Source organism: Gobius niger (assembly GCF_951799975.1).
Source record: "Gobius niger genome assembly, chromosome: 1".
In the NCBI taxonomy this organism is placed as follows: domain Eukaryota; kingdom Metazoa; phylum Chordata; class Actinopteri; order Gobiiformes; family Gobiidae; genus Gobius; species Gobius niger.
Window position 1 is genome coordinate 66,059,207 of NC_136852.1, and position 24,924 is coordinate 66,084,130.

Here is a 24,924-nt window from a genome sequence, read left to right on the forward strand (position 1 = left end):
AGACCTCCACTTTAAAACACTTTTTGTTCTAAATCTTCATCCCACAACAAAGTACCACCTTGGCATCACCGCAGATCCCGCTACTCAAACGAGCTACCAGCTTCGTGAACTAGCGATGCGTGCTTTCATGAAACACAAACAATCGATGGTAAAACATCCAGAACCTTCCCTAGTTCTTAATCTCGAGTTAAAGAACTCACAACAGATAAGAACTCAAAACTGCAAGTCAAGCAGTTCAAGCATGCGTTCTTCTCCAGCAGAGAAACGCAAAAGTGAAGTAAAACCGGCCCAATGTCAACAGACAAATGAGAAGCATAAGCAAACGCTGCTCTCCAGCCCTGAACTTGAGTGTAGGCAAAACCCCGCCTATGGCAAACAGTGCCAAACAAAGCAGCATCTCCAACAGGGAGGTCATTACACTCATCACAGTAAGAACAGAGAAAATCGGGATAGCACAAAGCATCTCCGAATACACAAAAATTTTCAATTCTTCTCGTCAGGAGAACCTGAAAGAAATCAGAATCATGGCTGTCAAAACCAAGTCAGTGAACTTGACAGCTCAGCTGATCTGACTCACTTCAGTGATGGAAATGACACTTTTATTGAACAGACTCCAGACAATGATGGTAAAGCTGAGCTATCCTCATTAGCCTCTTTAATCCATCAGAGCTGTGATAAAATGTCAATTAAACAACCTTTCAAACGTTTTCTGTGTAATCTCACTGAAAAAGGTTTGGCTGGAAAATTTTACATGCCAACCACTATTGAGAATGCTCTCCAAGAGGAAGCAATGCTTGACACAGGTGCTGACGTCAGCATAATGTCAACCTCTCTTTTTAGTGAAATTCAGGAAGCACTACAACATAAAAGAAGAAAAATAAATCTTCACTCTTGCTTCCTTGAAATCCAGCCATATGCAGACATTCAAACTGCATTCACAGAAATGGCGTACATTCGCTTGACAATTGGACCGATGACAGTGGTCCATCCATTCTTTGTGTCTCCACTTGATATGATGCCTCTCCTTATCGGAAAGGATCTCCTCAATCAATTTGAGCCTCTTATTGATTTCAAAGAATCAATACTCTATGCACAGGTGCTGAAACCTTGGCCTTTCTCACATCCAGGAAACTATGGTGAGATCTTTCAGTGTGCCACTCTAACACATACACCTGTCCCAAAACATAAGGACTACAAACACAAGAAGTCAGGTTCTGACCCAACTCAGTCTCAGAATAACGTCTGGAGACCCCAAACCAACTTCTTGTACAAGGACACAGTTCTACCTGAGCTGAACTGTCCACAAATGCACCCAGAGAAGACTCAAGGTCACCCTTGTGACCCCAGACAAAACAATGAACTTCAAAGTTCATTGAAGATCTTATCCAAGCAGGCAGTCGTTGATGACAACGCTTTAAAGGCTAGCCTAGAACCCCAACTCACCCAGCCAGGTTCTGTTCAGCCTTTTCCCACCCTTCCCACCCTATCTTCTATTGTGGCCCCTCACGCTGCCTCATTGGCCACCTCAACCCCCTCCTCCACCCTTTCTGAGCTTCTCTGCTCACACTTATCAGACCTTGCCTCACCTCGGTCTGATGCCTTCTCCAATGTCGTCCCTAACACAGACACTGCCTGTGAACGATCCTTACCTCATGTTTGCGGCCTTTGGTCCCGCCAACGGATCCAGCCTGGCCCGGACACACTCACTTCTCTTATGCTCATGGTGCACCCGAACCACAGGGGGGTAGCGCTGGCTCAAGCACATAAATCCTCTCTGTCGGCCCACAAAGGCACTCAGACAATGCAAGAAATAAGGCAAAAGGAATCCTGCTGCCCACATGCATGTACAAATGCAAATGATAAAGGCACGATTAACAGGTCAACCTGCAGCCAATGTCAGACATCAGGTCTGAAGAAATGGGTAAAGCCCACAAACCAAAGGTTTGGAGATAAACAGAACGATCTCCAAAAGCAGAGACACTTAACACCTGCCATTACCAAACCAGTATGGCATGGTAAGTTATCAGGGAACAAGGTAAGTTATCGCAACTGCCTCCAAGCTCTGAAACAAAACATCTAGTCCACTGGACAGATGAACTTGGTGCTCCAGATGCACACTTGTAAATAAACAGGAAACACAGCTCCTGTTTGTAAATAGACACTAGCCAGTCTATTCAGTGTCAATAGCAATCACTAAAGTTTTTCAATAGCAATTCCTTCTCTAACCAAAGGGGGGAGCTACTTTAAACTTTTTACTAACCTCTGCTATCCTCTATGCATGCTGTCATAACCATTGAGGCTTTGTTTTCAGTTTGACTGCAGTTAAACTCTGGACAACAGAATACCATTCAATCAGCAGTCAGTTGTCAATGCTCAAGTATTGCTTAAGACTCTTCAATCCATTGTGCAAAATCTTTTGTTGTAAAGGAAATCTTGGTGAACTCGCAGCCTTAGATATCAGCAACTCTAGAGACTTTGTTTTCCAATGGACCGCCTCAGTAAATTTAGCGCTTCTACCGCTTTTCCAAATTTAGGTGTCAAACCTGAACCCTTAGGACTTAAGTCGTGCATAGTTGCACACAATGCAACACATGTAGCTTCTAGCTAAGATTGTAGCCACAGCAACAAACACGTAAGACTAAACCTAGTCTGTAAACACACTTGCCTATTGCTACACACATTTAGCCCAATATTGCCACAGTTAGCAAACACCTGAGCCGACTCTGTGTCAATGAACATCGGGCATCGTCTTCAGTCAACGGCCATCCCATCACATCACGGAAATGGCGTGCCAACCTCCGCCGTAGGGTGGAGCCTGCCACGAAGAGGGGACTGTAGCGTGTGAAGGTTCGCCTATTGCCTTTCGCCATTGTTAACGCATTCCAGAGAGCAGCTCAACCCCCACTCCAAAACTCCTAGGCCATTTTATGACTTTTGGGATGTCGTCACTTCCTGTCTTGTGAATGGCTGATAAGATCGAATACAGTTCAGGAGAAAAAGACTGTGACGATCTATCCTAACCCTCACAACCAGAAATGAGAACTCTGTATTGACCTTCGAATTGGACTAAAGACTGAATCTCAAACATCCGATTTGAGTAATAAGCCAATTCTTCAATTCATGGACAGTGAGAATGAACTCAACCAATCTGTTCTAATGATGAATTCTTCCCCAGGTCAACAAAGACGCAATGTACAAACATACTGTCGAAATGTTGTTTGGAAAGTTGTGAAGTTGTTAATGTGTTTATCGCAATAGAAATGTATTTCTTGAATTCTCTCCCAAAGACATTCCCACTTGGGATCGTCATATCGAGTTACGGACTGAAACGATTGGTCGAATCCACGGAGAAAAAGGGGCCGCCCCCTTGGTATAAAGGAAGGAGAAATAGCCAGAAACTTCCCTTACCCTTGCTCTTCTTTTCTGAAACCGCTTCTGAGTTGAGTTGGACCGGAGAGAGAGAGACGGACGGGAGCACATGGCATGACATCCCCCACTGAACTCTGACCTCTCCTTTGTCTCAGATGGACCACAAGAACTCTAAGTTTGAGCCCGTCATTTGACGTGAATTTGTAACTATCAGTTACTTCTTTTAAGAACATTTGCATTTTTCCTACAAGACAACAACATTTTTGATCCCTGAGCTTTCAGCGAACCAATTTGAGTCTAGCTGGTCAATCCAAACCCCAAGGCCCCGAGGAGCTGGAGAGAGACCCCCTCGCCTGCATCAGCTTGAGAATTGCCACCCGAGAGACCACGACCAAACAGGCCGTCGGACACCAGAACTTTGGATCGCCGGACCACAGTTGGCGTGGAAAACCTTTCTCACGGTCGTAAGCGTATCTCACAGACCTAGCTCAATAAGACTCACATAACCACCTTACTGACTTTCAGATACAATTTTAGAACATTTTATCTGATTATTCATCCTGTTAGCCTTCTAGGTTATTCTGTTTGCACTTTAATATTTAATGCCGTCTGTTAATTGATTTTGATCATTAAACCTCCATAAACCACAGTTTGCTTTGGTAATGTCTGTGTTTATTATTCAGACTAAGAGTCAATATGTACGTCCAAGATCTTACTTCCTTCAGATAAATCTGTAGTTTAGCCTCCTATTCTTACTTTTATTTTGTTCGCCTTTCAAACTGGTGCCCCGTTAAATTTTAAGGCTAATCTACAACTTATTAATTAATTAATAAACAGATTAATTGATTAATAAACCCTCATACCCTACATATGGAATACATATAATATAAAAATCTGAAAGTAACTTGCCTGAATATGGGAGCATTCAGTGCAGATTATGTAACATACTCTCAACCAAGGCTCTCTTGGCTGTACTCAGCACAGTGGATTAAGAACATGCTTTGCGCATAATCATCACAGTTGTATGGAGTGCAGAACACAGGGCACTTCCTTAAATGCATAAATAATAGATCACTAGACAACAAGCATACTTTCAACAATGGGCACTGTCTGTTTGATGTTGATTAGGATTCTGTAATGTTCTTTATTGGCTCTGTAAAATGTTCATGAACCAGATAAATACATTTTGAAAATAACATCCTGAGGCATCTTTATGAGGGAGTCTTAGTCTGTATTGGATAAATAGCTATAAAAATCTCCCAAGCATCTTTGAGCAAATATAACTGTTTTACTGTAACCATGTTTTGCCGTCCCATTGAAAATGCCAAACACCCTACTCTCTGTTCTGCACCACCGCAGGAGCTGGCACTCCTTCCTCAGGAAGAGTTACCCCCCACAGCAGTTAAATTGCTCTTACTACAAAGCGAGCATGTCTTGTTAATAGGCATTAGCTATAATTTATAGTCTCATTAATGCCGCTTCGGTACAGTCCAGGCACCTTCAGCCAAATAAAATGGTATACATATACATCTTTTCAAGTTTTAAACCATGAAATCCCAGTGCTTTCCCTGCTCAGTGGAAACAAAAGCAAACAATGGCCGTCAAACATGCAAAACTGTTTTACAGGGTAAACCATGAAGCTTCACTGAGCTTAAAGTTCAAACACCAAACTTGCTCTGATCCTCGCCGTGACCAAACTCACTCTCTCACTCTCAAACTTACACAGATTAGCATGTTTACCAGAGGCTACTTCGAAACCATCAGTTTGTTAGCATTCTGTTGTCTAAAAATGGGGGCTTGTGTACAAATATTTCAATGCTGAATGTGACTATAGGCAGATTTATAAGCCACAATTTCGTATAATATGTCCACTAGCAATGAGATGTTTACATACCAGATGTTTATATACACTTCATAAAAGACACATTTGCATATTTTCTCACCAGAATTAACTTTCACTTTTTCCTTCCACAAGTTTCTCACAATAGTTGGCAGGAATTTTGATCCAAACAGAACTGGTGTAACTGAGCCAAATTCGTAGGCCACCTTGCGTGCACATGTCTTTTGAGCTCTGCACATACTTTTTCAACTGGATTGAGAACAGGACTTTGTGATGACCACTCCAAAACATTGACTTTGTCAATAAAGGTTTTGGCTCCTAAATAGCAGAACGCATATCACCTCTATTATACACAATGTGCACATAATATCTGACAGTGATGTTTCTCCTCTTTGCTCAGTTCAACACACTGAGCCCTGCTTAATCCAGGTTTTGTCCTGGTTTAGTCCTGGTTCAGACCTGCTCACTGCCGATCGGGAAACAGCCGCGCTAATTTTCAAAACTAATTAAGGCGTCCTTTGCTTTATTTTTAGCGAGCTATATTTCTGTCATTCCAAAGTAAAAATATACAAAGTATCATGGAGTTCAGATGTAGGACCTTTTCCTTCTGCTGTAGTTTACCGCTCGGCTGCAGTCAAAGAGGGAGGGAGAGATGGAGAGAGCGAGAGACAAAGAGAGCATATGCAGCCGCTGTAATAATCGAAATCGTAATTGATTTTCGATTAATTGCACCGCTCTACTTCCAGGATCCTGACACCGTCATCATCTCCCAAAATGTTTAATGTATGTGTATGTAAATGTCTGACTTTGTAAAAACAAGAAAAAATTCATGTCAGACCGTGAGAAAAAAATGCAAACATCTTTTTATGACGTGTATGTAAACATCTGGTTCTCACTGTATATACAATAATGCATAATATTGTTAGGAGAAAAAAATCCTCTTACTCTTTATATGTCCCGGTCTCTGTGTCCTCTGTCATGACGTCGTGCAGCGCCTCCACGGTGATGTTGATGATGCCACAGAACTTGTCCTGTATCACTCTGTACACACACACACACAGAGCAGATGATTATTCATGAGCTGAGTCAGTGAGCGGAGCAGCTGCTGGCCCATACAAACACATGGGTATCAAAAACGGACGGCTTTCTGTTGTATAAACCTGGCACTGCTCGCATTGATAAAGTGGCTGTCAAATAAAACACACAGCAGTCCACAGGAAAAAGATATAAGTGCCATTCATCATCAGCTCCAGCTCATGTCCAGTAAGTTCCACACGGAGATTTCTCACCAGCATCATTTCCTCCTCGGGTGGGAATTTTGTTATTACTATCTTGAATTACATAAAGACTGCGATGTCACTGACACATTAATCCCTTCATATAAATAATGCGGTAACAAGAAGAGTCACAAAACCACAGTGGTGTGCCTGGTAATCGAGAGAGTCAAGACGTGTCCCGGTCAGCTGCAGTAGAACTAAAACTGTAATTAATATTATAATTAAGTCAGAAAACTTAATTAATATGGACTCTCACAGTTGTACTATTACAGGCCTAAAGGCTTTAACTGTGCTGCAGCTGGAGCCTGAGCTGCTGTTTTAGACAAATAAAGTTAGAATTGTTTTTTTGTCTTCTCAATCTACAATATCAAATAATGACTGAGGTGTTGCATTTTTCATTCCCTGCACTGTAGCAGAGAGATGCCATTGGATGTTGAACTGACTCAGAGCAGGGGTGTCGAGTTGAACGCGATTAACTTAAGTGTTGGAACTGATCCTACAACCTCTAATTATCAAATCTAATACCGTACGAGGTGAGCTAAAAACTACACATTACCATTACATGACATTAATCTATAAGGAAGAGAAAGTATTAAAACTCCAACAGATGACATATTGCAATGAAACGAAAAATAAACAACATGTAAGGGCAACACATAAACATTTACAATGGGTTCTCAACTGATGACTCATTTACCACATTAAATAAGAGGTATTTTCTAACACAGACGGCAAAGGTGTCCACATTAATTAGTGGAATAACTAGAGATCTTCTGCACAGTTTGACCAAAATAAAGGTTACATGCTCCAATATTTCATTACACCGCCTTTAGCTTTGATTACAACAAACATTTCCTGTGACACCATTTAAAAAAAAAAAAAAAAAGCTTTTGCAATGTCAAAACATCCTATGTTGCATTACTTTTTTCTTATATTGAGGATGATGGGAGTGTGTGATTAATGCGCAAAGCTATCTCATCCCAAAGATTCCCAATGGGGTTCACACTTTTTTTAGGCAGTATATTTTGCTTGTTTCCATATTATTACCAACAAAATACTTAACATGTTTCCTGCAAATCTGCAGTCCATTAGTGTAGAATAAATTGGAAGTCCGTTGGCGCAGATGTGTGCAGCTACGCTTCTGTCAGTTTATCCCAAGGGCAGCTTATCACCACCGAGTATGAACTGAATGAACAATTGCCGCCTGTGGAGCATTTTGCGTAACTTGTGGGTGTGAAAAACTTTATAAAAATAAAGATTCTCATACTCTTCCCTTCCATTTAAAGAGACTAGATACAACTTTTACGGATACAATAATACGGCCCTCGCCTCTGGAACGACCTGCCAGAGGACCTCAAGGCTGCAGAGAACGTTCATGCTTTTAAGAGCAGGCTGAAGACCCACCTTTATAGCTTAGCTTTTAACTGACATCTATTTATTTAGTCCTAATATATAACTATATAAATATATATATATATATATATATATAAATATATATATATTAGTGGTGGGCCGTTATCGGCGTTAACGTGCTGCATTAACGCGAGACTCTTATCGCGCGTTAAAAATAATATCGCCGTTAATCTATTCTCAAAGGGTTGGGAGCTGGGTCTATACTCTGCAAGCTATGATGACTTTCACCGTGATATTTTATGCAGGGCTTAAAGTATTCCGGTTGGGGGCCGGATTTCCGGCTTGAGGCCTCTGGCACAAGCAAAGTGTATCAGACTGCAAATTATTTGTCCGGTTTTTCCGCGCATTTGTGAAAAACTCGCCTTTCCTGAAGGATCCCTCAAAGGGTACAGTCCCATCCAACTATCGGCCAATAACCTGCCTCTCCACAACGTGGAAGCTCATGTCCGGCACCATAGCGGCTAAGATAAGCAGGCACATGGATCAATACATGAGCACAGCTCAGAAGGGAATCGGTAAAGATACCAGAGGTGCCAAACACCAGCACACACACTAACCTGAGCACTGCCTGGATTGATTATAAGAAAGCCTACGACTCAATGCCACATACTTGGATCATTGAATGCCTGGAGCTATACAACATCAACAGGACTCTAAGAGCCTTCATTGCAAACTCGATGAGGTTGTGGAAAACCACCCTTGAAGCCAATGGCAAGCCACTTGCACAAGTCTCCATCAAATGTGGCATATTCCAAGGAGACGCCCTGTCCCCACTGCTGTTCTGCATAGGCCATAACCCCCTCAGCCACCCGGATATACAGTGCAGACATTGGGATGTCATTCGGACTAGAGAAGTGTGGTCGGATTGTTACTAAGAGAGGGAAGGTAGTCCACACAGAAGGGGTCTCACTCCCAGAAGGAACAATAGCAGACATTGAGGACAGTTACAAGTACCTCGGAATCCCACAAGCAAATGGCAACCTCGAAGAGGTGACAAGGAAAGTGGCTACGGCCAAATACCTCTAACGAGTAAGGCAGGTCCTAAGAAGCCAGCTCAATGGCAAGAACAAGTCCCGGGCAATAAACAGCTACGCCCTGCCAGTAATCAGATACCCTGCAGGAATAATAAGCTGGCCAAAAGATGAGATACAGACCACAGATGTTAAGACGCGAAAGCTCCTAACCATGCACGGAGGGTTCCACCCCAAATCCAGCACTCTGAGACTGTACGCTAGCCGTAAGGAAGTAGGCTGAGGACTAGTGAGTGTGAGAGCCACTATCCAGGATGAAACATCCAAGATCCATTAGTACATCAAGGACAAGGCTCCAACAGATGACGTGCTCAGTGAATGTCTCAGACAATGGGGAACAGAAGATGAGGTGCTGGAGGTCCCGGCATGGGAGGACAAGCCCCTACACGGGATGTACCACCGAAACATAACTGAAGTGGCGGATATACAGAAATCCTACCAATGGCTAGACAGAGCCGGACTAAAGGACAGCACAGAGGCTCATCATGGCTGCACAGGAGCAGGCCTTGAGCACCAGAGCAATAGAGGCCCAGATCTATCACACCAGACAAGACCCCAGGTGTAGACTGTGCAAAGAGGCCAATGAGACAATCCAGCACATAACTGCAGGGTGTAAGATGCTGGCAGGGAAAGCTTACATGGAGCGCCATAACCAAGTGGCTGGTATAGTGTACAGGAACATCTGTGCAGAGTATGGGCTGGAAACCCCAAGGTCAAAGTGGGAAAGACCTCCAAAGGTGGTTGAGAATGACCGAGCCAAGATCCTGTGGGACTTCCAGATACAGACGGACAAAATGGTAATGGCGAACCAACCGGACATTGTGGTGGTGGACAAAGAGCAGAGGAAAGCCGTTGTGGTCGACATAGCAATACCAAGCGACTTCAACATCAGGAAAAAGGAACATGAGAAACTAGAGAAATACCAGGGGCTCAGAGAAGAGCTGGAGAAAACCTGGAGGGTGAAGGCATCAGTGGTGCCCGTGGTCATTGGGGCACTCGGGGCAGTGACTCCCAAACTGGAGGAGTGGCTCCAGCAGATTCCAGGAAATACATCAGACATCTCGGTCCAGAAAAGTGCAGTTCTAGGAACAGCAAAGATACTGCGCAGAACCCTCAAGCTCCCAGGCCTCTGGTAGAGGACCCGAGCAGGAGGAGAAAGAGACCGCCCGTGGAGGGTGAGGAAGAGTTTTTTTTTAATATATACACTGCTCACAAAAACTTAGGGCACACTCAAAAAACACATCCTAGATGTCAATCAATTCGATTTTTCGGATGAAAATCTTTATTCATAGTGTAGGGCAATGTGTTGAGAACATAATAACATGAGAATGATAAATGGAAATCAAATTCTCAGCCCCTGGAGGTCTGGATCCAAAATTATAGTCAAAATCAAAGTAACAAATCAGGTCACTGGTTGATCCAAATTCTGTAGAAATTCCTCCAAACGAGTCTGTATCATCCTCAGTAGTGTGTGTGGCCTCCACGTGCCTGAATGCACTCCCTACAACGCCTGGGCATGCTCCTGATGAGACCACGGATGTCCTCCTGAGGGACCTCCTCCCAGACCTGGATCAGAGCATCAGTCAGCTCCTGGACAGTCTGTGGTGCGACGTGGCGTTGATGGATGGACCGAGACATGATGTCCCAGATGTGCTCTATTGGATTTAAGTCTGGGGAACGGGCAGGCCAGTCCATAACATCAATACCTTCATCATGCAGGAACTGCTGACACACTCTTGCCACATGTGGCCTGGCATTATCAGGCATCAGAAGGAACCCAGGGCCCACAGCACCAGCATATGGTCTCACAATAGGTCTGAGGATCTCATCCCGGTACCCAATGCCAGTCAGGGAACCTCTGGCTAGCACATGGAGGGCTGTGCGGCCCTCCAATGAAATGCCTCCCCAGACCATCACTGACCCACCACCAAACCGGTCATGCTGGATGATGTTGCAGCAGCAGAACGTTCTCCAGGGCGTCTCCAGACTCTGTCACGTCTGTCACATGTGCTCAGGGTGAACCTGCTCTCATCCGTGAAGAGCACAGGGCACCATTGGCCAATCTGCCAATCGCTGTGTTCTCGGGCAAATGCCAATCGGGCTGCACGGTGTTGGGCAGTAAGCACCGGCCCAACGCCCTCATACCACCCTCATGGAGTCGGTTTCTGACCGTTTGAGGACCAACATGCACATTTGTGGCCCTCTGGAGGTCATTTTGTAGCATTTTTGTGAGCAGTGTATATATATATATATATATATATATATATATATACTAGCTGAGACCCGGCCTTCGGCCGGGCCTCGCTAGTTTCCACATTTGATAGTCTGAGATTATGAGTTATTACAAAGAAATGTCCAACCGGTCACACAGTTCAGCTGTAGACCAGTGGTTCCCAACCCATTCCAAAAACTATGGCCACTACAAATGTTTAAAATAATCAATGCAAAAAATAATTTCAAACAAACTGCAATTTGAGTGTTTGATGCACCCGTGCTCCTTTCTTATAAACTACAACGACAATATGGTCGCTAAAAGGGAATAGAATTCAAGAGACAGTGGAATAAGTATGGATAAATATTAGGGGTTCAGCTGTAACGGTTCGGGTCACGGTGCAGGACCCGTGGTTTGGTGCATCACGGTAGTGTACAATGTAAAAAATAATGAGTAGGTTTTGAAATGAAATAGCCTAATGATCGTTGTTAGACAGTATTTATAACCTTACAATAAAATTGGCAATGCGTTCAAAGCTGCTTTAGAATAAAATGTACCTCTGGGCTCACAATACGTGAAAGCAAATGACACACATCGCCCTGTGTGCGCGCACACACACACGCACGCACACACGCACGCGCACACGCACGCGCACACGCACGCACACACCGCCCTGTTCTGATGCACGCGCGCACACATACACGCACCGACGCACACACAAACGCGCGCACGCGCACACACACACATCGCCCTGTGCGGATGCGCGCACACGCACGGCAGTCAGATCTCGTGCACGCGCGTTGTTGTGACGACGGGTTGTCCTCGGACAGCAGCACCGCGGTCCATATGGACCCGTGGTCAATGCCCGCGGGCGGCGGGACCGCAACGTGGGGGCCGGCACCACGCACAAACTCACTACTGTCGGCAGGCTTCCTGATGTTCCCAAACGGTCTCCCATCCCAGTCCTAACCAGGCCCGTCCCTGCTTAGCTTCGGAGGAACGGTCTCCCATCCCAGTCCTAACCAGGCCCTTCCCTGCTTAGCTTCGGAGGAACGGTCTCCCATCCCAGTCCTAACCAGGCCCGTCCCTGCTTAGCTTCAAAGTCGGTATGGGAAATAAACATGGCGGCGGCCAGGCGGCGGCCATTGAGATAGCGTTTTCTATAATAGATATATACATATATATATATATATACATATATATGTATGAATACTGAATACTGTGTCTCAGACAATATTGCCATGACCTGTGGAGTCCCCCAGGGGTCAATCTTGGGACCCCTATTATTCAACTTGTACATGTTGTACATGCTTCCATTGGGTCAGCTAATAAACAGCAACAATGTGTCGTACTACAACGATGCAGATGACACTCAAATCTACTTGTCACTGACGGCTGGTGAACATGGGCCTGTAGATACTCTCTGTCACTGCATCCAACAGGTAAGTTTGTGGATGCAAAACAACTTTCTCCAACTAAACTCAGACAAAACTGAGATCATTGTTTTCAAAAAATCAGGCTCGAAATCTAGGAGTAATCATGGACTCAGACCTGAACTTCAACAGCCACATCAAAGCAATAACATCAGCAGCTTTTTACCATCTGAAAAACATTGCTATGATCAGAGGAATAGTGTCAAAACCAGACTTAGAGAGACTTATCCATGCATTTGTCTCCAGCAGGTTAGACTACTGTAACGGCGTGCCCCCTGCTCTCTCTAAACAAGCTGTCAGAGCTGCAGTACATCCAGAACGCTGCAGCTCGAGTCCTGACAAGAACCAGGAAATACGACCATATTAGTCCAGTGCTCCGGTCTCTGCACTGGCTTCCTGTCACTCAGAGAATAGAATTTAAAACAGCTCTGCTTGCGTACAAGTCTTTTCATGGTTTAGCGCCGAAGTACATCTCTGACATGTTACAGCCGTATGAACCATCTCGGGCCCTGAGAACTTCAGGGAGGGGTCTCCTGGTGGTTCCCAGAGTCAATAATAAACACGGTGAGGCTGCGTTTCAGTTTCATGCAGCTAAAATCTGGAACAGTCTTCACGAGGATGTGAGACAGGCTTCAACTCTGACAATGTTTAAATCCAGGCTGATGCATATGATTGAATGTATTTTATCTGCACTCCTGCCTTTTCCTGTAATCGATTAATTTTATGTTGACGTTTGTATTGATTTTAACTGTTTTCTTGTAATTTTATGCAACTGTGAAGCACTTTGAATTGTCTTGTGTATGAATTGTGCTCTACAAATAAACTTGCCTTGCCTTGGTCATTTTATGCTCACTACTGCCACCCCAGGTCTTATGTGTAACTGCAGCTTCTATATTAAGCTTGTGCATTTGGACCCGAAGTAACAACTTTTTGAGTGGCAGCGCAGGATTTTAGAAGCGGCAGTTGTGAATAGGTCAGGGCTCATTCTACACATTAGGACATGGCTGGAACATGGAGGGGGAGGAAAATACTTAGTTTTAACATTTTTAAACCCGGTATAGTCCATTTAAGTTTTTAATGCTACCAGTACCATGCAATGTCTGCCTAATTACCCTGGTTTATTGTGCTGTCACTACCTCCCTAATACTGGCAAGGCACGTGTTTCAAAATAATTATTAATTCACAAAATCTCACGATAATGCAGGGGTTTGCGCTTGTGTGTCACCGCAAGAAGGTCTCGGGTTCGATTCCCACCCGGGGCATGTGTGGAGTTTGCATGTCCTCCACCACTAAAACATGTACAATAGGGGAATCCTCCAGCCAACTGTTTCTGACCATCAGCCTGGCTCCACATCGGGATGCAGCCCTGTCGCCACCCACTAAAATAAATATTAATTCCCCAAATCTCAAAAGACACTGGTGAATGTCATTATTAATTTGGTGCACTCTCACTATAATAATCTGTAACTTATGGCTTTGTTAACTGTCAAACAAGTATCGACATACACCTTTGCAACACTATGATTAAAAGAATCATACCATCAACAACATGACAAGTAATGAGCGCCTAACAAGAAAATGTCAAATGTCTCATTTTGAAAGACACAGTAGACTCTGCTCCTCTATTTTAAAATCACAGCCCAAGTCCCACTGGAATAACATTACACGAAATTCATTTTCTCAGCCAATTACTCAACTTGGGGAACACGAGCAAAAAAAGTCAATATTCGGTAGACATGAAATCAAAGAGGAGCTATTAAAAAAAAAGTGTGTATGCTTGTGTGTCAATTTACCCATTTCTGTATTTTGTTCAAACCTTGGGAGACCTTGAGACTGTCAAAGGGAGATGGCAGCCATCATTGATAAATTATTTGGGTAATTCTCTGAAGGACCAGGGGAAGCAGTGGATTTTCCCTCGTCGATTGAAATATAAAGCAGTGAATACAAAGCCAATGTGCAACAAAGTGTGCGTGACTGCTGGTGTGTGTGTGTGTGTGTGTGTGTGTGTGTGTGTGTGTGTGCGTGTGTGTGGTTAGGAGCACTGATGCATCAAAGGCTCGCTGTCAGTTCAAGTACTTCCCTAGACTGACCTCCGGCAATGTTAGGCAAAGTTCAGTGAGCATGAAGTTGAGAAAAAAATGACGAGAAAAAAAAAGAAAAATAATAAATCAGGGCTTGACAGACGCACACATGGCCAACTTTCCCTGGAAACCTTTGGAGGAACTAAAGGAGATTTTACCACAGGGACCGAGGGTAAATTTAGTTTCACAGATCTTATTGCGCCCTCAGGAGAGGCCTTCTTGGAGGGTCAGTTTTTCAAGTTCAATTCTAATTTTGTTTTTGTCAGTTTTGATCATTTTTCATGTTGTCCGGAAGATAATGACAGATGACTCTTCACAGCTTTACAGAGCAAATCAGAAATAAACTTTTGGAAGTGACGAGGACTGGGCTGGAGGTGTTATGTGAGTGTCTGGTTGGCCGGCAGAATATTTACATGGGAAGCCCCTTCTCCTTATCATTGGCCTGTATAGTTTTGAAGGAGCAAGACTTTTGACGATTGTTATAGGTCCTTTTGGATAGGGAGCTTAGGAAGTTCTTCCCTCCAGAAGGAGCCTATCTAATCTTAGAGGGGGTATACTATTTTTTCCTGGTATTTGGTAATAATGTCAAATACATCTTCACTTTTTTTACACTTCATTGATCACAAAATTCAAAATTGATCTCAAACAGCTAAAACTAAACATCCAGTTGTTTCACTTCCGGATCCTCTGATCGAGTTAAATAAAAGCTGAATCTCCCACTTCCCCCTCCTCTTGCTCTCCTTCACTTTTCAGCCGATTCAATACAGAGGGAAAAAACTGAGAAAAATTACAATACTCTGCACGTGTGGCTGTTGTGAAGCTATGACGAGTGTTTTCACATCATGATGAGAAGATTAAGCTTAGCAGAAGAAAGGAGGTGAAGAATTTTCTAGATGTGTAGGACCTCAGAAGGAGTTGTTTGTTAACTGTCGCCGCAATGCTAAGAATAGACTCTGGGGAAGATCCAAAGATTACTCAAAGTTGCGCTAGTGGCTCCAAACACAAGCACAACAGTTCCAGGTATGTTTTTGATGAGAGAACAACTTTGAGGCGATGGTGGGGCAGTTGGTAGAGCGGATCATCTCGTGATCAAAAGGTCGTGAGTTCGAATCCCTGCTCCCGCAAATGCACACGGTCGTTGTGTCCTTGGGCAAGAGATTTCATCCTACATGCCTCCGGTGTCTGCGTAAATTGGTGTATGAATGAGAGAGTGAATGGGTCACTGGTTCCTTACTGTAAAGCGCTTTGGAAAAGAAAAGCGCTATATGTTGAGTCCATTCACCATTTACTATTGTAACAAGGTAAAAGGCTCTAAAAAGTCAATTTAGGATAACATCCCCAACAATAACCCCCCCTTAAAACTTTCTTCAGCTCATACTGTATTTATGTATCTATTTAAAAAAAAAAAAAATTTCAATCTTTTCTACTTATATCAAACATGACCTTCACTGATATGGTTCATGAGGTAAAATTTATAAAAAGAGACTGTGCCAGACAGTTAAAACAGGACAACAGCCTGTTCCATCATTAGAATGTAAAAAAAAAAAAAAAAAATGCATTTGTTTTTTAGCAATTAAAAAAAACAGGATTAGCATAGATGCACAGATTAGCTGGCTATTTGTTGTTAGCATTACAGTGGGGCAAAAAAGTATTTAGTCAGCCACCAATTGTGCAAGTTCTCCCACTTAAAATAATGACAGAGGTCTGTAATTTTCATCATAGGTACACTTCAACTGTGAGAGACAGAATGTGAAAAAAAAACATCCAGGAATTCACATTGTAGGATTTTTAAAGAATTTCTTTGTAAATAATGGTGGAAAATAAGTATTCGGTCACTTCAAACAAGGAAGATCTCTGGCTCTCACAGACCTGTAAATTCTTCTTTAAGAAGCTCTTCTGTCCTCCACTCGTTCCCTGTATTAATGGCACCTGTTTGAACTTGTTATCTGGATAAAAGACACCTGCCACAGCCTCAAACAGTCAGACTCCAAACTCCACTATGGCCAAGACCAAAGAGCTGTCGAAGGACACCAGGAAAAGAATTGTAGACCTGCACCAGACTGGGAAGAGTGAATCTACAATAGGCAAGCAGCTTGGTATGAAAAAATCAACTGTGGGAGCAATTATCAGAAAATGGAAGACATACAAGACCACTGATAATCTCCCTCAATCTGGGGCTCCACGCAAGATCTCATCCCGTGGGGTCAAAATGATCATGAGAACGGTGAGCAAAAATCCCAGAACCACACGGGGGGACCTGGTGAATGACCTGCAGAGAGCTGGGACCAAAGTAACAAAGGTACCATCAGTAACACACTACAATGACAGGGAATCAAATCCTGCAGTGCCAGATGTGTCCCCCTGCTTAAGCCAGTGCATGTCCAGGCCCGTCTGAAGTTTGCCAGAGAGCACATGGATGATACAGCAGAGGATTGGGAGAATGTCATGTGGTCAGATGAAACCAAAGTAGAACTTTTTGGTATAAACTCAACTCGTCGTGTTTGGCGGAAGAAGAATACTGAGTTGCATCCCAAGAACACCATACCTACTGTGAAGCATGGGGGTGGAAACATCATGCTTTGGGGCTGTTTTCTGCTAAGGGGACAGGACGACTGATCCGTGTTAAGGAAAGAATGAATGGGGCCATGTATCGTGAGATTTTGAGCCAAAACCTCCTTCCATCAGTGAGAGCTTTGAAGATGAAACGAGGCTGGGTCTTCCAGCATGACAATGATCCCAAACACACCGCCCGGGCAACGAAGGACTGGCTCCGTAAGAAGCATTTGAAAGTCCTGGAGTGGCCTAGCCAGTCTCCAGACCTCAACCCTATAGAAAATCTGTGGAGGGAGTTGAAAGTCCGTGTTGCTCGGCGACAGCCCCAAAACATCACTGCTCTCGAGAAGATCTGCATGGAGGAAAGGGCTAAAATACCAGCTACTGTGTGTGCAAACCTGGTACAGACCTATAGTAATCGTTTGACCTCTGTTATTGCCAACAAAGGTTATATTACAAAGCATTGAGTTGAATTTTTGTTATTGACCAAATACTTATTTTCCACCATAATTTACAAATAAATTCTTTAAAAATCCCACAATGTGAATTCCTGGATTTTTTTTTTCATTCTGTCTCTCACAGTTGAGGTGTACCTATGATGAAAATCACAGACCTCTGTCATTATTTTAAGTGGGAGAACTTGCACAATTGGTGGCTGACTAAATACTAACTAAATTCAACTAAAATTGAATGAATTGCACCCTTTCAGTTCTGCGAAGCATGTGTTAAAGGGACTATACAGAGTTTAAAAAAGTTAAAATTAGGTATTTTCCTCTCCCTACATGTTCCAACAAAGTCCTAAGGTGTAGAATAAGTCCAGACCTGTTCACAACAACTGCATTGCCGTCATGCATGAGCTTAATATAGAAGCTGCAGTTACACGTATGACCTGAGGTGTTAGTAGTGAGTATAAAATGGCGAACTTGCATCCAGCCCCTTTAAGCATGTTACCAGTGCAAGTGAGGGAGGGACATGGTAGTCAAGGTTATCCATAAGAAACAACACTATAGGGTACATTATATGGATCGATAATTATAACCGTTCTGACTTTGACGCCGACTTTGGCAATTTTCTTCAACTACTCCTTTGGCTGGACCACATTTCACCTGTAATACACTCGGAATGCAAACACATCAGTGAGCGCCTTTGCCCCCAATTTCCTCATGATAGTCTCTCAAAATTGGCAGCCATGGCGACCGCTGCGTGGGCATCATATTAAAGATTGCTCTTATCTGCTTTTAAAAGTGTCTGTCAATTCAAATTGTATCAGGCCCGACACCTCTCCAGTGATTACTTTCTATTGGCTGCTTTGCGCCGCTGCGTGCCTGTCATTCAAATCGCTCACGGTGGAGGGCGGATATCAAAGTAAACATGCCACAAAAGACGACAACCTGGACAAAGATGGAGATAGAGAAAAAGATTCTGTAAGGGACGCAGTGATCATTTTCGTATTCTTTGTGAAGTAGAAAATGCCGTATTGATTTTAAACAACGTATAGAAATTCTCCCTCATCTATTCTTTCTGGTTTGACACAAAGTTGTAAAGCCCGATTCCATTAACAATGACGACTTCAGAAACCAAAACATTTCTTGTTAGTCTATTCGACAGACTCACGACTAATCACAAGAGGATCTCGGCAAACTCTACAAGTGTGAGAAAACACTGGCCCCGGAGCTGCGCTTGTATTGGCTTTCCTTCAGAGAGCTGGTAGAGTTGAAAAGTAAGGTGTCAGCGATGAGCCACCGATGCCAAAATAAGCTGATGAGAGATTGTGATGACTCAGGCAGAGCTGGGTGATAATACCCCTGTAGCGCTGCATGCTAAACACAAAGTGAAATGTTTGCATCTGCGAGGTTTGAGAGGAAGTTTTCTTTTAGTTCACACATGTAAAAGTTCAGCTGTTGATTCAATAAATGCAACCATTTTACCAATGGGCGTAGAAAACCATTGTGCATTATGTAATTATGTAATCATATAAAAACATTAAAGGGATATTTCAGGATTTTTGACATGGGGCTCCATTTCCTAGTTATCCAGAGGTGTTGCTGATTTCTGGAGATATTTTTTTTGTAATTCAAGCAGTTCTTATGTTTGAAGAGCTTCGTGGCGCTAGGCTAATGCAAGGCTAGCGTATTTCTACAATATCAGCTAGCGGGCATTAAAAGAAGTCTGACACGCTCCACAGTGCACCTGAGGCAAATCACTTATAACGCCAGACTAACTATATAAATGTCTGTGTCGATAGAGTAATTTTAACCATTTTGCATTTAAAATACCTTATATTTGAGCAGCATCAGCTTCGTGGTTGTATAAGCTACGCAACGGCGGAGGGATCTGCTAGAAAATAGTCCCTCAAAATGTGATCATTCATGTGATGCAAGGTCAGTTATATTCCAAAAATTATTCTATCGACAGACATTTATATGGTCAGTCTGGCGTTATAAGTGATTTGCCTCACACTGTGGAGCGGGTCAGACTGTTTTTAATGCAGGCTAGCTGATACCATAGAAATGCGCTAGCCTTGCACTAGCCTAGCGTCACGTAACTCTTCAAATATAGGAACTGCATGAATTACAAAAAAAAAAAATCTCCAGAGATCAGCAACACACCGGATAACTAGGAAATGAGGCCCTATGTCAAAAATCCTGAAATAATAATAATTAACTTCAAGTAACGATAAAAATGAGTCAATGGGTACAGTTTAAAAAGCTATTTCCCATTAATAAAACAGCTGGATCCATTAACAATTTTCTTAGAGCCAGGATTTCGATATTATCATTTAATACCGTCACATCATCAACCCCAACAATTACATTTCCAACTAAGTCCATTTCCTGCTTAAGTAGGCAGAAGTAGGTGTGCCCTAAATGCACTTCATCGGCAAGCCTGAACAGTAATTATTCAAGAAAGAGTCTGTAATCCAGAGCCAAGTGAATGTAGACCACATAAGGCTAAGTGTTTAATCTCAACAGAAAAAGATGAAAACCTTCAAAACGAATAAATTATTACATTTACCCAACAATTATGGTCAGTAGCAAACAAGACAGAAAGCTTCTATTTTTGCTGTGATTACAAGTGGGAAAGCTGATTTGTCATGCAGCGCAGAACAAGCCAAGGCTGTCACATTCAATCGCTGATGCCTGACCACATTTGGGGGTGTAACAAAGGATTTCATGCCAATCAACTCTTTAATTACCATATCTGGGTAGCAAAACTGAGAGCAAAGAATCTTGATGAAGACAAGCATCACTATACCGTGTGATAGGCCATCACAGGGAAAGTTAGGATCCACTGCAACAGTATATGCTTTGAACTAGTTTCCAAAAAGTCTCAGTCAAATTCAATGTAAAGTGTGTGCATAACTTTTAGAGGTATGGCCTATCAAAGGTGTGAGTTAAAAAGAATAAAGTTGAAAAACAAGTGGTGATTTTATGTGGAATATATTAGGGCTGTACGGTTAAATATCAAAAACTTACTGCAATGACCGAAACGCAAAAGGCTGAGGCTTTGTTTTGTCGAGTTTCCGGCATTAGGACGAGAGATCAAAAACATGCTCTCTGCTCTGTAATGTGTGTAGCATGTGTCACGCACTGTGCAAACTGCATGAAGTTTCAATGGTGACTGGAAGAAACAGCTGAAGGAACTTCTACAGTAACACGAGGCGATTCAGAGGAGTTGGAATCAAAGACTGATGGCAGATCAATTATTTTTGACATAATCATAGAAAAAAGGGAAGTGAAACCAAGACTGAAAGAAAAGTTTACTAGTTATTGTTGGTATTAAAAAGTATTTACCATGATACTTTTAATAAGAATTATTAATTAATGCTTCAAAGGGGCTAGATGCAAGTTAGTCATATTATGCTCACCACTGCCACCTCAGGTCTTATGTGTAACTGCACCTTCTATATTAAAGGAATAGGCCACCGTTTTTACATACTGAGATATAAGATAAGATAAGATAAGAAGAAACTTTATTGTCTGTCCCCTGAGGCGACAGAAATTCGTCTTTGACAGGCTCAAAACATGCACACACACTTCCATAAAAACACAGGCAGATTTAAAATTGACATAACAATAATGAACAGCAGGACTATGGTTTGTGATCGTTCAAAGTGGAGATTGCCTTTGGAACAAATGACTTTTTATAGACGTCTTTGTGGGCCAGGGGGACTTTAAGACGCCTGCCTGATGGGAGCAACATGAAGGAGCTGTAGAGTGGATGGGAGGGGTCTTCAGTGATCTGGGTGGCCTTCCTCAGCACTGAGCGACTGTAAAGTTCAGGCAGAGGGGTTTGAGCTGTACCGGTGATTTTTGAGGCCTGAGTGATGATGCGGGAGAGTTTTGATTTGGATTTAGCTGTCAGAAAGTTAAACCATGATGTGATACTGAAGGTCATTATGGATTCTATGAGTGATTTATAAACCAGTGTTAGAATGTCTTTTTTTACATAAAATGACCTGAGTTTTCTTAGCAGATGGAGGCGTTGCTGTGCTTTTTTGAACACAGAATCTGCGTGATGTTTAAAGGACAGGCCAACATCTATTTCAGTTCCCAGGTATTTGAAGGACTGCACCTGATCCACCGGCTGACCTTGTATGCAGAGTGGTTGGTTGAGGGCAGGTGGAAGCTTTCCTTTAGGCCCGCAGCACAACTCTTTAGTCTTTGAGATGTTCAGCTCCAGTGAGCTTTCAGCGAACACCTGGACTAAGGTGCTCACCTCCTGCTGATACTGGGACAGAGCTTCAGCATCCACCACATGCGCGACCAGGGCCATGTCATCCGCGTACTTCAGCAGTGTCATCCCACTCCTGCTACAGCTGATGCCGTTGGTGTAGATGGAGAACAGGATGGGAGACAAGACACAGCCCTACGGAAGTCCTGTTTTTAAAACTAGTGTGCTTGATTTAAAACCATTAAAAAAACACATGTTGCTGTCTGTCCAATAAAAACTGTCTAATCCATAAAATCAATGTGAGGTGAACCTCAAGGTTGGTGAGGCAGTGCAGCAGTGTGTCCATTTGTACAGTGTTAAAAGAGGAAAAGTCCATAAATAAAATCCTGGTGCATGGTTTAGCCGAGTCCTGCTGCCGGGTAACTGTGTTCAAAAGTGTGAGGCTTGCATCCTCAACCCCGCGTTTTGCCTTGTAGGCAAACTGGAGGGGATCCAGTTTGTCCTGTAGCATGTTTTTTAGTTGTTTTCCCACAACTCTCTCCATGCATTTGCACAGGACTGATGTTAGGGCCACCGGTCTGTAGTCCCTAGGATCCTTGACGTGTGCCTTCTTGGGGATTGGGATCACTTTTGATTCCTTCCACAGGCTGGGGACGCAGCTGCTGTCCAGCAGGAGCTGGAATAGCGTGGTAAGGACACCACTCAATTGAGCAGAACACTCCTTGAGAACCCTTCCTCTTATTCCATCGGGGCCGCGAGCCTTATTGGGGTTGATTTTGCCCAGGATGGAAATCACCGTCTGCTCGCTGACAGTGATAGCGATGGCGGGGGGGTTCCTCTGTGAAGGTTTTGAGGCTCTGTCCATCATGATATTAAGACCCTGCCATGCCTCTCTCACATTCCCAGATGTTAGCTTTTGCTCCACCCTGTTCTTGTAATTGATCTTTGCCAGCCTGGCCTCCCTTCTGAATTCTCTCTCCATTTCCCTGGCCCCGACCCTATCTCCCTGCAAAAATGCCTTCCTCTTCTGTGCCAGGCACCTTTTCATGCCCCTGGAAATCCACTTTTTATTGTTTAGGTAGACAGTGATCTGCTTAACTGGGGTAACATTGTCCTCGCAGAATGATGAAAGATGTATGCTGTCAGTACCTCTGTGAGCGTGTCTGGGTCATTACAGTCTTTAAAAAATAGATCCCAGTCAGTCAGCTCGAAACATCCCCTTAATGATTCAGCTGCATCATGATTCCATATTTTGATGGATTTAGTTATGGGTTCCTCTGTCTTCAGCTTTGAGCGGTACTTTGGCAGTAGCAGAATGACCTTATGATCAGAGCGGCCAAGGGGTGGGCGGGGCTTAGAGACATTAGCATTGGGGATGTTTCCAAAGCACAGGTCTAGTGTGTTCTGCAGTCTGGTAGGAGTTGTGACATATTGCTCCAAGGTGGGCAGGTGTGGGGTAATGTCACACTTATTAAAATCCCCCAGCAGGAACACAGGCTGCTCACCGCTTTGCAGAAGTGCTTTGTTATAACACTCCGAAATGTGCTCGGCATCAAGATTGTAGTCAGGCCCGGGCACATATGCAAGTATTACTGTGATCTGCGCGAACTCACGAGGTAAATAATGCGGCCTGAAAGACACACACATTACTTCGTAGTGCTTACAACACTCTGTCTCCCTTACGGTGGCGTTTGTTGCCCACTGTTTGTTGACAGCCATGCAAAGCCCGCCCCCAATTGATTTCCGCGTCTTTACAGCATCCCTGTCGAATTGTATAATATTAAATCCATCCAAGTGAACCTCTACATCTTCCGTTAGCTATGTCTCTGTAAAACAGAACAGGCTTGTTTGTTTATAATCCAGATCAGACTGCAGGAGTGTAGAGAGTTCTTCGGTTTTATTCCGTAGGGATCGGACATTTGACAGCATGATGGCAGGTAAAGGTAGCCGGCTTCCTCTCCTCCTCAGTCTGTTTCTTATGCCCCCCCCGGAGCCTCTTTTCCTTCTGATCCCCTTCGGTTTGTATCCGTGGCGCAGCTCCGGTGGTATGTGGGACAGTATGTTCTAACCTTAGCTTTGACGAGTTCTTTAGGACCTGTCTGATCTTCACCCGCGCCTTCAGTCTTGTAAACACAGCGCAGACGGCGTTAGCATTTAGCCTCTCCCTCTCTCCACTATAGCTCCAAAACTGGTCAAGATAGAAGCTACCAAGCTTTTCCACATTTTCCCTATTTAATTATGGTTACGTGAAGTGTTACACTACAAAGTATAATTACACAAAATTAAACAATGTGGATTTTCTAAGCGGATAAAAGGGGGAACTATATTGTAAGGCGTAATAATACCAGGAGTCATTTGGCATCCGCACAGTAAAGTGAAGATTACTGCGCGGATTTCGAACTACTCCTGGTATTATTATGCCTTACAATATAGTTCCCCCTTTTATCCGCTTAGAAAATCCACATAGTTTAATTTTGTATAATTATACTTTGTAGTGTAACACTTCACGTAACCATATTTAAATAGGGTAAACGTGGAAAAGCTCGTGCATGACGGCACTTCGGACCCGAATTAACACCTTTTTAAGAGGCAGTTGTGGTGAACAGGTCTGAGCTCATTCTACACATGGCCGGAACATGTAGGGGGATGAAAATACTTAGTTTTAACATTTTTAAACTCCGTATAGTCCCTTTAAACATAGTTCAGAACGTGTTTCTACAACTAGATCTTTCTTTAAATGCAAATAAGAACAAGTTTATGCTATTTTCAAAAACAAAAAACAATCTGCAGACCAGTCCTCCAGTTGCTACTCTTTTAGGGGCGGAAATTGAAAGAGGTAGGTATTTTAATTGACGAAAATCTTAGCTTTAAAGAAAGTGTTGAACAATTAAGTATGGCAAGTTTATTTGTACGGCACATTTCATGTACAAGTGCCTCACAGCAACGCCAAATACAATAAAAAACACAATAGAAAGTGTTAAAGAGCACAATAAAACAAATCAAACGATACAAATATATTAAAATACATGTATAGCAGCAAC

General features: G+C 43.2%; 1 protein-coding gene across 1 annotated transcript in view; it reads right to left on the reverse strand.

Moving 5' to 3' along the window:
* ipo11 (importin 11) overlaps positions 1–24,924 on the reverse strand; it is a 192,158-nt gene that overhangs the window by 50,599 nt on the left and 116,635 nt on the right. Inside the window, exon 28 of the mRNA XM_079552025.1 lies at positions 6,155–6,250. Within this exon, the coding sequence (XP_079408151.1) occupies positions 6,155–6,250 (96 nt within the window). The remainder of the gene's footprint in view (positions 1–6,154; positions 6,251–24,924) is intronic.